General features: G+C 49.4%; 2 protein-coding genes across 3 annotated transcripts in view; one reads left to right on the forward strand and one right to left on the reverse strand.

Annotated features, from left to right (window-relative positions):
• Positions 1 to 7,477, forward strand: part of LOC307090197 (arf-GAP with dual PH domain-containing protein 1-like) — a 25,798-nt gene extending 18,321 nt beyond the window's left edge. The window contains exons 4-10 of the mRNA XM_079756770.1: positions 126 to 238; positions 379 to 525; positions 2,333 to 2,416; positions 4,451 to 4,513; positions 4,734 to 4,805; positions 5,396 to 5,624; positions 6,473 to 7,477. Coding sequence (XP_079612896.1) covers positions 126 to 238; positions 379 to 525; positions 2,333 to 2,416; positions 4,451 to 4,513; positions 4,734 to 4,805; positions 5,396 to 5,624; positions 6,473 to 6,501 — 737 coding nt within the window. The 3' untranslated portion in view covers positions 6,502 to 7,477. The remainder of the gene's footprint in view (positions 1 to 125; positions 239 to 378; positions 526 to 2,332; positions 2,417 to 4,450; positions 4,514 to 4,733; positions 4,806 to 5,395; positions 5,625 to 6,472) is intronic.
• A 1,082-nt stretch (positions 7,478 to 8,559) lies between these two features.
• Positions 8,560 to 12,471, reverse strand: LOC307090552 (transcription factor Sox-8-like). 2 transcript variants are annotated; one of them, XM_079757265.1, is made up of 4 exons: positions 11,849 to 12,471; positions 10,872 to 11,152; positions 9,810 to 10,023; positions 8,560 to 9,374 (listed from the first exon to the last, which is right to left on the reverse strand). In XM_079757265.1, exons 1-4 carry the CDS (start codon positions 12,256 to 12,258, stop codon positions 9,086 to 9,088), a joined length of 1,194 nt encoding a protein of 397 aa, XP_079613391.1. In that variant the 5' UTR covers positions 12,259 to 12,471; the 3' UTR covers positions 8,560 to 9,085. The 2 variants fall into 2 exon arrangements, with proteins under 2 accessions (XP_079613391.1, XP_079613390.1); XM_079757264.1 differs by having other exon boundaries at positions 8,560 to 10,023.
• Between the last annotated feature and the right edge of the window lie 54 nt (positions 12,472 to 12,525).

The raw sequence follows: 12,525 nt of genomic DNA on the forward strand, positions 1-12,525 counted from the left end.
ACACACACACACACACACACACACACACACACACACACACACACACACACATTCCTCACCCCCCCCCCACTTACCCTGCTCCCCCTCCTCACCCTCCTCCCGCCTCTCCTGCCTTGACTACCCAGGTTACCGAGAGGGGTTTCTATGGAAACGGGGGAGAGACAACGGCCAGTTCCTGAGCCGAAAGTTCATCCTGTCAGAGCGGGAGGGGGCCCTGAAGTACTTCAACAAGCAGGACGTAAGTGCCGTCGCTCACTGAGGTGGTACCACTGGCGCCTTGACGCTCACCGCTCCGCTCCACGCACTCACGGGTCACCTGTCTCCAGGTGTCTCCAGGTGTGTCTCTCTGCTCACCTGTCTCACCCCCTCCTCCCCCAGGCCAGGGACCCCAAGGCGGTGATGAAGATCGAGACGCTGAACGCCACCTTCCAGCCGGCCAAGATCGGGAACCCGTGCGGCCTGCAGATCACCTACCTGAAGGACAACAGCACCCGCAACATCTTCGTGTACCACAGCGACGCCAAGGTAACACCCAGAGGGGCTAGGTAGGGGAGTGTGTGTGTGTGTGCGTGCGTGCGTGTGGGGGAGTGTGTCTGTGTGTGCGTCTGTATGTGTGCGTGTGTGTGTGTGTGTGGTTGTGTGTGTGAAGCTGAGTTCTGTTATGTGAGGAGTTTATATATATAGCTATAGAAATAGATAGATGTACATCACGGTTCATTTCCTTCTTAACATTTCCTTCTTAATTTGCCATTTTCTTGTCATAGATAAGTGAGTACAGAAAGTACATGCTCACACACACACACACACACACACACACATACACAAACACACACACACACACACACACACACACACATAAATGCATGCACGCAGACACACTCTCACACTCATAGACATACTGATGACCATTTGCTTTCCATATGGGGCATTTGTCATAAATAAGACTGTGCAGGCAGCACGTGCACACACACACACACACACACACACACACACACACACACACACACACACACACACACACACACACACACACACACACACACACACACACACACCCCTGCTGGACCACCCAGGACATATTGGATGCAGTCCGCCAGATGCTAGTGGTCTGTGGAAGTTGGTTGCCAGCTAAATTCAGAGGGCATTAATCTACATGGTCACAAAGAACATGCTTGCCTGACATTGGGTTTTTGTGTGGTGTGTGTGTGTGTCTGTGTGTGTTTGTGTGCATGTGTGTGTGTCTGTGTGTATGTCTGTGTGTGTGTGTCTGTGTGCTTGTGTGTGCGTGCTTGCGTGTCTGTGTGTGTGTGTGCGTGTTCACATTTCTTTCTTTCATGGGATGTGCTAGTCTAGTCTTTTATGAGTTTCTCCCCTCGCTCTCTCTCTTGCCTTTTTTCCTTCTCTGTAGAGCTCTCTCTATCGTTTTCTTCCTATTGTCTTTGAGGGAACCCAGTGCTGAGTACATAGATCATGAGCAGAGAGAGAGAGAGAGAGAGAGAGAGAGAGAGAGAGAGAGAGAGAGAACAAAGCCAACAAATATCCTCGTTTGTCTGCTTCCAACTTCAGTTTTCTCAAAGAAAATTCACATAGGAATCCTTTATACCATGGTATAAAATGCAGGCGTCCTTAAGCCCTCAGTTCAAGAAATGAGATCGGTAATTTTATAGAAAACCAAAACAATGAATGTGTCGGGCAGGAGCAGATTGGTGTCGAGTGCACTGCGCCCCCCAGTGGCCGTGATGGGTCCTATGCTCGGTGTTGCAAAGAGTTCACTGGGTTTTCTCGCACTGAAGCTTGTCTTGAAAGCCGCTGACACGGTAGCAACGACCTTGGAACGAACCATTAGGGTGCCCCCCCCTCCCCCCATCGGGCTGACCCACTTCTCACACCACCCTGCTCGGTATTAAAGGGGACCAGGGGTTATTTTTTTAAGTGGGGGATTCCGTTTTGGATGGGGAAAACTGAACCTGTGTTTGGTGTGGCTGGTCAGACAGGCACACATTACTCATTTGTTAATTTATGTTTTTATAAAGCTTTTATTTATACATATAATGTATTGTTGTTATTATTACTGTCCTTATTATGATTCTTGTTCTTATTGTTTATTGATGTATTAGTATCATTATTACTATCCTTATTATGATTCTTGTTCTTATTATTTATTCATGTATTATTATTATTATTATTATTATTATTATTATCAATACCCTCATATGTTCCTATAGAAAGGACCCATTCTAATAATAGAATGTGCACTATGAACCGGTTCTTCCCTGTCCTGGTGCGGTTCGTCCTGCCAGTCAAACGTAACCCCTTGTGTTTCTCTGCCCAGGAAACGGTTGACTGGTTCAACGCCATCCGAGCGGCTCGGTTCCACTACCTGCAGGTCGCCTTCCCCGGGGCCAGCGACGAGGAGGTAAGCCGCCTACAGAACACATCCAGAGCCGGCAGAGAGACACCGGCACTCAGCAGCTCCCTGCCACAGCGGCAGCAGCTAGGATTTAGGAGCTATAATTGGAGTGTAATGTGTTGGAAACGGCCTCGGCATTCGTCAGCTATTAGTAAGTGTAATGCGCTGTGACAATAAAACGTTCTGAGCGGACTCTCACTGCTCTGAACGAGAGTGTTTGATGTCTCCCGCTCTCGGCCATTTGCTGCCCAATCAGGGCGCGTCTTTCTCACCTAATTGGTGCGTAGGATAAACATGCCCGTCAATCAGTGGTGCATTTATAAGTGCAGCACTCTATGGGGCTGAAACAGACAGGGTGCGGAGAGAGGGAGGTTATTCTGTGTGGTTTCTTTGCAGACTCTTTCTCTCACAACCCTCAGATGGCAGATCCAGCAGCTACACTGAGACAGGCCATTCAGACATGCACCACCTGCTGGACACTTCTGTCTACCGCGTCTTCAACACGGGGAAGGGCACTGCATACATTCTTAGTATGGATGACCCAGTGGGGATCTAAGCCTTGACCCTGGCTAGTGTTAATGCCTTGCTCTACCGGTTAAGGTAGACAGCCAGACTCAGACCAGATCAATCCACCTGTTCCTGTTTCCCGAGGGGTTCTATAGGACAAACGGTTTGTCGACATATCATGCATTCTTTTAACAACGCTACAGCAAAAGATAAGCATCAAACGCTTTTTGACAAGGCACTCATGTAAAGGCGCTTGCATAATGCTGTGAGCCCGCGTGGGAGGGATTCTCACCTCATCCACGGTTGGTGTGTAAATCCATTCTCACTCACCCAGCCGCTGCAGTGGTCAGCGGATTGCATCCATCCTATCGTATCCCTGAAGAAACGTACCTTTACACAGAAGGTACAGCAGCCCAATGGGCATGTGCAGTAAGAGTCCTGCTTCCCCCATCTGCCTGAAGGTCAATTAACAAAAGAAGACAAGGCAAAGGGAGAGATCCATCACGGGAACAATGTCTGACCGCCATTAAGAGCCTTCCGACGTCTGTGACCGCAGAGTCGCTCACCAGCTTCCGCAAAAGACTAAAGACTCACCTGTGCAGAGTTCACCTAGACTCGGCATAGCCGAGTCTAGGTGATGTTGTTCGTTCTGGAACTTAATGTAGGTCGTCCTTAGCATCTTAATGTCCTGGCTATCTTTGTTGCATACAGCGAATGGGTTAACCTAGCGATTGTTAGTGCTTGGCACTTGGCCGACATCGATATATCGTTTCTCTTTCTTCTGACAAATGTACTAATTGTAAGTCGCTTTGGACAAAAGCATCTGCTAAATGTAAATGTAAATGAGATACTTTTTATAAAAAAACAAACAGAGTTATTAATGATGTAAATAACACCATAATGCCACCCATGTCCCCTCTAAACGCAGCTAATTGATTTGGATTGATGGCGTATGTCTTCTCTGTAATCAAGCGGATCGAGGAGGTAGAGGATGAATCCATCTCGTTCCCACCGAACGCTCAGGGCGTCGTCCACTCACCTCCGTTAATAATGCAGCGCTAATGTGCGCGTTGGGAAAGGAAGCGTGCGTCGCGTCGCTCCGATAATGGATTAAGATCATTAGACGATGGGCAGAACCACCCCATGAGTGGTGGACCCCGCCCTGTTTCGGGAACGTCAACGAATTGATCCACCTCAAAGTGAGCGATTGACGTTGTTCCGCTCGTCAGCATAAAATAGGGCTGTGCTTGTCGTTATTTTCCAGGGGTTAAGGATTCGGGTTTGAAGGCTTTGCCAGGAAAATGTTTTGTTCGTGTAACTTTACAGAAGCACAAGAATTTGACAATGAGATGGTAGTCCTACTATTGAGAAAGTCTGATGTATCTTCATGTATATCTTATAATACGATACTACTACATACTATGCTACCATATTGCTAGTTTTGCCCTTGAGTAGAAAAAAATTGTTAATCTATACTGCATAATAAACTCTCTCTCTCTCTCTCCCTCTCCCTCTCCCTCTCCCTCTCTATAGCTGGTGCCTAAACTGACCCGGAACTTCATGAAGGAAGGATTTATGGAGAAGACCGGACCAAAGGTCAGAAACTTCCCTTAATCCCCCACCACTTCTGCATATAACTATCCCCCAAACTCAACTTAATCCACCAACCACACCTCCTCTACACAGAACGGAACAAACTCCAGTTAATCCACCCTATCCACTTCTGCATTGAACTGAACCCCAAACAACAGACGATGTGTAATCCAGCCTGCTACCTGATTAATGTTGATTGTTTCTACCTGTGGTGGTCTCGCAGCACACGGAGGGCTTCAAGAAGAGGTGGTTCACCATGGATGACAGGAGGCTCATGTACTTTAAAGACCCCCTGGTGAGTAGGAGCCGTCTTCATTAGGGATCAGACTGTGATGTCTGCAACACTTTAGAAAGCAGACAGGTGGTGTCCTCTCTTCACTGAAGGCACATTCTCTCATCGCTCCTCTCATTGTCTCCCTCTCTCTCTCGCTCTCGCTCTCTCTCGCTCTCGCTCGCTCTCGCTCTCGCTCGCTCTCTCTCTCTCTCTCTCTCTCTCGCTCTCTCTCTCTCTCTCTCAAAATCGATTTGAGTCAAATTCAATGAATCCTTGCTGGCATGGGAAACAAATGTTCACGTTGTCAAAGCAGGGGAAAAGGGAAGCCAAAAGAAAATAAGAAATTAAGCCGAAAATAAAACGTGATATATGGAATACAAAGGACACATAAAATGTCGAATACAAGATCTCTCCTCCAAACAGAAAGTAAAGATAGTAAAGGCAGTGCAAATGCTTTGTGATGAACAGTTAGACCAATTGCAGTTCTACGCTCCCAAACCTGTGCTGGCGGTTAAAGTCCAGTGGGACGGTCGTGTTGAGGAGGAGTTTGAGCTCCCTCTCTCATCCCTGATCCCGCGGCTCTGATCCGACCCTCGCTGTGTCCCCCCCAGGACGCGTACGCGCGGGGGGAGGTCTTCATCGGCAGTAAGGAGAACAGCTACACGGTCCTCCCCGGCCTACCCCCCACCACCCAGGGCTACCACTGGCCCCACGGCATCACCATAGTAACGCCCGACAGGAAGTTCCTGTTCGCCTGCGAGTCGGAGGCCGAGCAGCGCGATTGGATCGCCTCCTTCCAGCGGGTCATCAACCGACCAATGAGGCCGCAGGAATACGCAGGTACAGAAATCGACGAATGGGATCACCCGGTTGGGCGAGGGAACGTAGCGATTGGCTGAGGATGACTTGAATGACCATGAATGAATGACTGCTGGGTCATTGATGACAGAAAATAGAAGGTTATATGGAGAGTTTATAAAAAAGGGGATGTTCGAGCAGTAGAAGGGGAAGTGGTGAGCAGTGTCAGGCATAACCATGTTCTATCGAGGGGTCATGCCCTGATTTCCCTCTTGCACATTACATAGAATTTGTTTTTATAATGATGTGCGTATATAATTATTTTAATGACTGTACAGTTGTATTTTGTAGATTTTGATGGATTTTAACAAAAAGTAATATCTTGTGTGTGTAACAAACTTGACATAATATGACATCCTGGTTCAGATTCATCACCCGATGGCGAGTGATAACGGTGATCTACATTTACATTTAGGACGCTTTTATCCAAAGCGACTTACAATAAGTACATTTGTCAGGAGAAAGAGAAACAACAATGTATCGCTGTCGGTGCAGGAAGGATGTTCATAGAACCAAGTGCCAAGCACTCACAATCGTTAAGTAAGCCCCTTCCCCGTACACAACAAAGATAGCTAACATAAGATGCTACACAATGCTAAGTACTATTTTTAAGTGCAAGGACGTACAACATACAATAAGTGTGTAAATTAAGTGCCAGAACGTACAACATACAATAAGTGCCTAAAATAAGTGCCAGGACGTACAACATACAATAAGTGCGTACATTAAGTTCCAGGACGTACAACATACGATAAGTGCGTACGTGTGTCCGTGAGGGCTTTTGATATCTCCTAGTGAATCCTCCTCTGTGCTCGTCTCCTCCTCTGCAGTGGAGGCCCATTTCAAACACAAGCCTTGAAGACAGAGGGGCCCTTCACAAGGCCCCGGCTGCACCAGAGCGGCCCCTGGTCCAGAACCCCCAAACAGCAGCCTGTGCGTGGGACCAGGGGCCCGGCTTCTGGAAGGATCTATCGAACCAGGATGAAGAGGACTGGCTTAAAAACGACAACAGATCAATTAATATTAACACTAAGAAGATGCGGGATCCTCAACATGTTTTAGGAGCGGGGTCGGAGAGGTTAAAGGTCAGATGATGTCATCACCACGTCCCCTTGTGTCGCCCCCCCCCCCCCGGCCCGTCCTGTGCTACCCATCCGTCATCCGTCCTGAATCCCAGCTCCATGTTTTCAGACATGCTGGGGGCCGCCTGATGTCATTGTGTCTTGTGAACATTTCATCACTACTTGTAATCTAGTGTAAGTATGTAATGTAGGGTACTACCGATGTGTGTGCTGATCCCAAAAAACAACACATAATTTATTGAATGTACAGTTTTTTCGATGCCAGTGGCTTTAGTGTGAGTTGAAAAGGGTGAACGTTTTTCATTGTCTGTCATTACCATGGGGAGGAAAGTATTTGATCCTTCGGGCCTCGAAATGTCTGTCTCATCTCAATGGACAAGGTGCTTTTTCATAACATTATGCATTCAAAAGAAGATATATAACAACCGGTCACTATTTCATACGACGTAGCTAGACTTTTCTGCTTTTTTACGTTAGAGCAGAGAAACTTTAGAGGGTTAAAATAGGATCTGAGATGTTTTGAGATGGATCACTGTAGAAAGCCAACTGGGTCAACGTAGAGAGAAGATGCATTCCTAAGGATTGTAATGTGTAAGGATTGTCCTTTATTTTGTACAATTGCTCCTTTTAAAAATTGCTGGATTCATTCCCTTGATTTAAGAGAATTTCGTTTGTTTTGTTGCTTTTGTTTTTTTATTTGGTAAAGGTGATACTTTTTTTAATCATAACTAATTTATTGTCAATACAGATGAATCTACAAATAACTTTTGTTGTTTAGTATTTATTTCATCGACTTTTATAAATATAGTTATATTATAATAATATTATCTAGGTTTTTTAAAGCCCTGTTTCCATCACCACAGTGTTTAGTAACGTTAAGTTAAATGTAGAAAAGCGAAACGAATTTATTAGGATTAATTTGCCATAATCTATTCGGCCAGTAGGTGGTGCTCCTGTGTCATATTATATTATATTATGGTGGCGATTGCGGGTTCCCAGATCCTAATTGATTTGGATTCCTCTAAACTGATGTCTCGTCATCTGGCATTTAAATCCAACCGGAGCTCCAGAGTCTTATGAAATCACGGGAAACAATGGACCAGTCTGTCTCTCTCTGGCCGACACGTTGTCGTTGGCAACCGGGTTGCCATGGTAAACTCCGGAGACAGGGGGCCTCTGAGTATCATTGGCCAACCCACGGCCACTCAGGAAGTCTTTTTAGGAGATGTGTTTTTAAAGGCCAACTCTTGTCTCTCAATGGATCTAAAGCCTATGGCGTCTTTTTGTTTACAAAAATCAACAAGAGCTGCATCTTTAACTACTCTACATCATGGTGGTACACAGAGAAAGACACAGGCCTTCAGTATATGGAGCCTCTCTTACTGTTACTAACCCACGTCTCATTAGTTTGATTGGATAATTTGATTTAATGTGATAGTGTGACAGGGCACTATGCGATAATGAACATAACCGCTAAAGCATAACCCTAATTAGTACCTGCTGACTCACATTGGAATCAGTGTGAGTTGTAAGACCGTTATGAGTTGTCTTCCATAATTCAGGTAAATCTCCTCACAGAGATAGAAACTAATATAGAATAATAAATAATATCGTTGAATAACCAATGATCACATTAATGAGGATATCGTTTATAACATTACAATAAAGTAATGTTTCAACTTTGATCTGAGGGAGTAGGGTCAAATGTTACTGCTTGTTTGATCGCCCCACTTTGTAGTCCTACTAGAACAGGTTAATTATTGTTGTTATTAAAAAATACTGAATGGAAGAGGACATACAAATACAGACAAATAATCTGCGCACTTTGTTTAAAAGGTGCTGTATAAATAAAGTTTAATATTGTATAGATCATTTGGACAAAATAGAAAGGCTAAATCATGTTTGAGTTTCAGATTTTCCTCACAAAGGAATATCTTTATAAATAAATTAAATCACATATCTTTGTTATATTATATATTTTCTGAATACATTTGAAGGAAGGCTAAACTATGAGTATGAACACAGATACACCAGTCATTCACAGAAAATGTAAGAAAGCATTTTGGGGTTAGCAAAGTATGTGTATGTTGTGTGTCTGTATCTGTGTGTGTATGTTGTGTGTGTCTGTACCTGTGTGTGTGTGTGTGTGTATCTGTGGGTATCTGTGTGTCTGTATCAGTGTGTATGTTGTGTGTGTCTGTATCTATGTGTGTTGTGTGTGTGTGTGTGTCTGTATCTGTGTGTGTACTACTTGGGAGACGTTGGGATGGTGCGTATCACATACGGCCGTCATATGGTCTGTCCGTACTGCGAAGAGAAAGTGATATATATGACGAAATTATAAAATGACAATCTTAATTTTCAAAATAAAAGCCTGTCCCTGTCACTCCCTCTCTCGGGGGGGGCGAGCGAGGCGTAGACCGCCGCCGACCCCGGCTCCCAGGACGTCGATGCAGGGCCGCCGAATGCGGGTTCCTCCGCCGCCGCCGTCGTCGGCGTCGCGGCAACAGCGTACCGTCCCCGCGGCAACGGGGTTTGGAACAAGGGGTGGTGCTGGTGGCGGGGGTACAGCCCAGCTGGGGTCCAGGGACCGGCCCGGGCGCCGTAGAGCCCCCCCGTGGAGCTCTGCAGCTCGGTGGGCTCATAGGGTCTGCAGGAGGAGGAGGAGGAGGAGGTGGAGGAGGAGGAGGAGAGGGAGGCGTGTGGTGATGAGGGTTGCAGGGAAAACAAAGAGGAGTAAGTGGAGGAGGTGAAGGAGGAGGTGAAGGTGGAGGTGGAGGAGTTGAAGGTGGAGTTGGATAGGGAGGCGTGTGGGGGTGGGGGTGGCAGGGAAAACAGAGAGGAGGAGGAGGAGGAGGAGCTGTGCTCCGGGCTCATTGGCTCCGTCTTGATGCCCCGCCCCTCGCCGCCCCGCCCCGCCTCGGAGGAGGAGGAGGGAGACGAGGAGAAGGGGCGTGTCCTGGATCCCTTCAGGGCCCAGCTGGAGGGGTCGATCAGAGGGAAGGACTGGGCGTACGAGGGCAGGGCGTGGGCCCCGGGAGCGGGGGCCGGTGGGGGCCCGGGGCCGTACGGCGGGGGGAGGCACCTGTCCAGCTCGCGGACGTCGAAGCCCTCCCCCATGGAGCCGATGGGGTCGCCGCTCAGCTCGGAGACGTCCAGGTGGCTGAGGTCGAGAAGCCCCGGGCCCCCAGCGCCGTCGGGGCCCGCCTCTAGGGGCCGGGGCGGGCCCTCGGGATGGGGCCACGCCTGCTCCTTCTTAGGGGTGGTGGGCGGGGTCAAAGGGCCCCCCAGCGGCGGCCCTGGAAGCGGCAGAGAACGGGTCGAAAGGTCAACACACACGTATACACACAGATACACACACGTACACACAGGTACACACACAGGTAAACACACGCACACGAGTACACACAGGTACACACATGTATACACACGTACACACAGGTGCACACAGGTGCACACAGGTACACACAGGTACACACACGTACACACATGTACACACACACGTACACAAACATGTACCCACATGTAGACCTGTAACCCACTGGTCCCCTCCTCATCTGGTTTAGAGGGAGACGGGATTGATGCTTTGTTTTATTCCTAATGATCATCACTATTGATGATGCAGAGGTGTGTGGCTTTAGACACAGATGTTCATTTTGTATTTGGGTGCTTAGATCTCAACCTGACCTGTCTCCCCTCATCATGACCTGTCTCCCCTCATCATGACCTGTCTCCCCTCATCCTGACCTGTCTTCCCTCATCATGCCCTGTCTCCCCTCATCCTGACCTGTCTCCCCTCATCATGACCTGTCTCCCCTCATCCCGACCTGTCTCCCCTCATCCCGACCTGTCTCCCCTCATCCCGACCTGTCTCCCCTCATCATGACCTCTCTCCTCTCATCATGACCGGTCTCCCCTCATCCCGTTCTATCTCCCCTCGTCATAACCTGTCTCCCCTCATCATGACCTGTCTCCCCTCATCATGACCTGTCTCCCCTCATCCTGACCTGTCTCCCCTTATCCCGACCTGTCTCCCCTCATCCCGACCTGTCTCCCCCCATCCGGAACTGTCTCCCCTCATCCCTGTCCTGTCTCCCCTCATCCTGACCTGTCTCCCCCCATCCGGACCTGTCTTCCCCCTCCTCACCGTGTCTGTCTGAGTAGAACAGGGGGTCTCCCAGCCCGCTCAGTCCGCTCCGTCCCGGTTCTGTCTTGTAGGAGGCCAGGCCCGGCGGGGGGTTCTCCGGGGGGGTCTTCCTGTGCAGGGCGGTCCTGGGGGTCTTGCAGGCGGCCCCCGGGTCCGGGTCGGTCCCGGGGGTCTTGCGGCGGCGGGGCTGGTACCTGTAGTCCGGGTGGTCCCTCCGGTGTTTGAGCCGCAGCCGCTCGGCCTCCTCCAGGAAGGGGCCCTTCTCTCCCTCTGAGAGCAGGCTGGGGGACAGAGCTCGGTGTGAGGCCGCGGGCCGGGACTCAGATGGACTGCGTTCATACAGCGCTGTTCCAACCAGCGGCCGCTCAAAGCGCTTCACAACATCCAGCCGTTCACGCACACGTTCACACACCGACGGCGGAGTCAAGCACCAAGGCGACAGCCGGCTCGTCGGGAGCAGTCGGGGCGAGGAGTCTCGCTCAGGGACACCTCGACACACCGGGGATCGAACTAGCAACCTTCCGGTTACTTTTTTGTTCTAACTTCTACTAATGCTATAATACATGACGGTTGGCTGTTTCTACTGGAGTGGATTTATCAGTAGATCAACTCTTTCCACGTCGTGTGGGACCTTAGTCGTGAATAGGAAAGAAACCACTGGCAGTAGTCGTAAGTAAAGGTTTCATCTTTCTGTTTGGAAACACATCTTTTGATTCTGCATAGTAGGCCACGTATCCATTATGAAATACCGGGAACAGTACAATATAATGTAATAAATAAGAAGGTTAAATTGTTTTAACTTAAACGATATCCCCGCTGCTTTACGTGCATGAAACACGTCCAGAAAAATCCAAATTACAATTCAGATGTAGGCCTACGAACAATTTACGGTTGGAGGAATATTGTGATCGTTGTAGTCTTTACACGTTTCATGCTCATCTCCACCGTTACTCTACCGGCCCCGGTGACCTGCTTACCGCCAGACTCTCCCCAGGGTCTTGCTGAGCTCCGCGTTGTGCAGGTTAGGGTGCTGCCCCCCCAGCGTCCTGCGTGCGGCCTGCGCCCAAACCATGAAGGCGTTCATGGGCCGCTTCACATGCGTCCGGCTCCTCTGGCCCCTCTCCCCCCGCGGGGCGCACATGGGCCCCAGCGACCAGTCGTACCCCTTCAGCACCTGCGACACGGCGTCGCGGATACAGGTCGAGACCCGCCGATCGCCCCCCTCCGGACAGCGCTCTGCTGTGTGCGTAATTGGCGCGGTTCCGTCGGACTTGGCGGCAAGTATCGGGGGTCCTGAGTCAGAGCCGTGGTGGGACGGGGGTCCGACGCTGCCAGCCCCGGGGCTAGGTGGCTGGTCGGTCAGGTGGTTGGAGCTGTCCTCGGTCATGTTTTACTCTGTTAAAACCGCGCGTAATGTAATCCGAAATCCCGAAGGTCTCTCCAAAAACGCGGCCAAGACGCACCACCCGCGTGAACTGGACTGTGGACTGTCTCCCGTGGACTCTCGGTGGACACTGCGATGTGTGTCGCGTGGTTTCCATCCTTCACACCAGCATCATTACGCACTACTCTGACTCTTGAGTCCGCTCTCCCTCGTCATCTGGACTGGTAACTCTCCACCACTCCCCCTCCCGCCCTTGGCTCCAGCCTGCTC

Source organism: Pollachius pollachius (genome assembly GCF_949987615.1).
Source record: "Pollachius pollachius genome assembly, chromosome: 19".
Taxonomy (NCBI): Eukaryota; Metazoa; Chordata; class Actinopteri; order Gadiformes; family Gadidae; genus Pollachius; species Pollachius pollachius.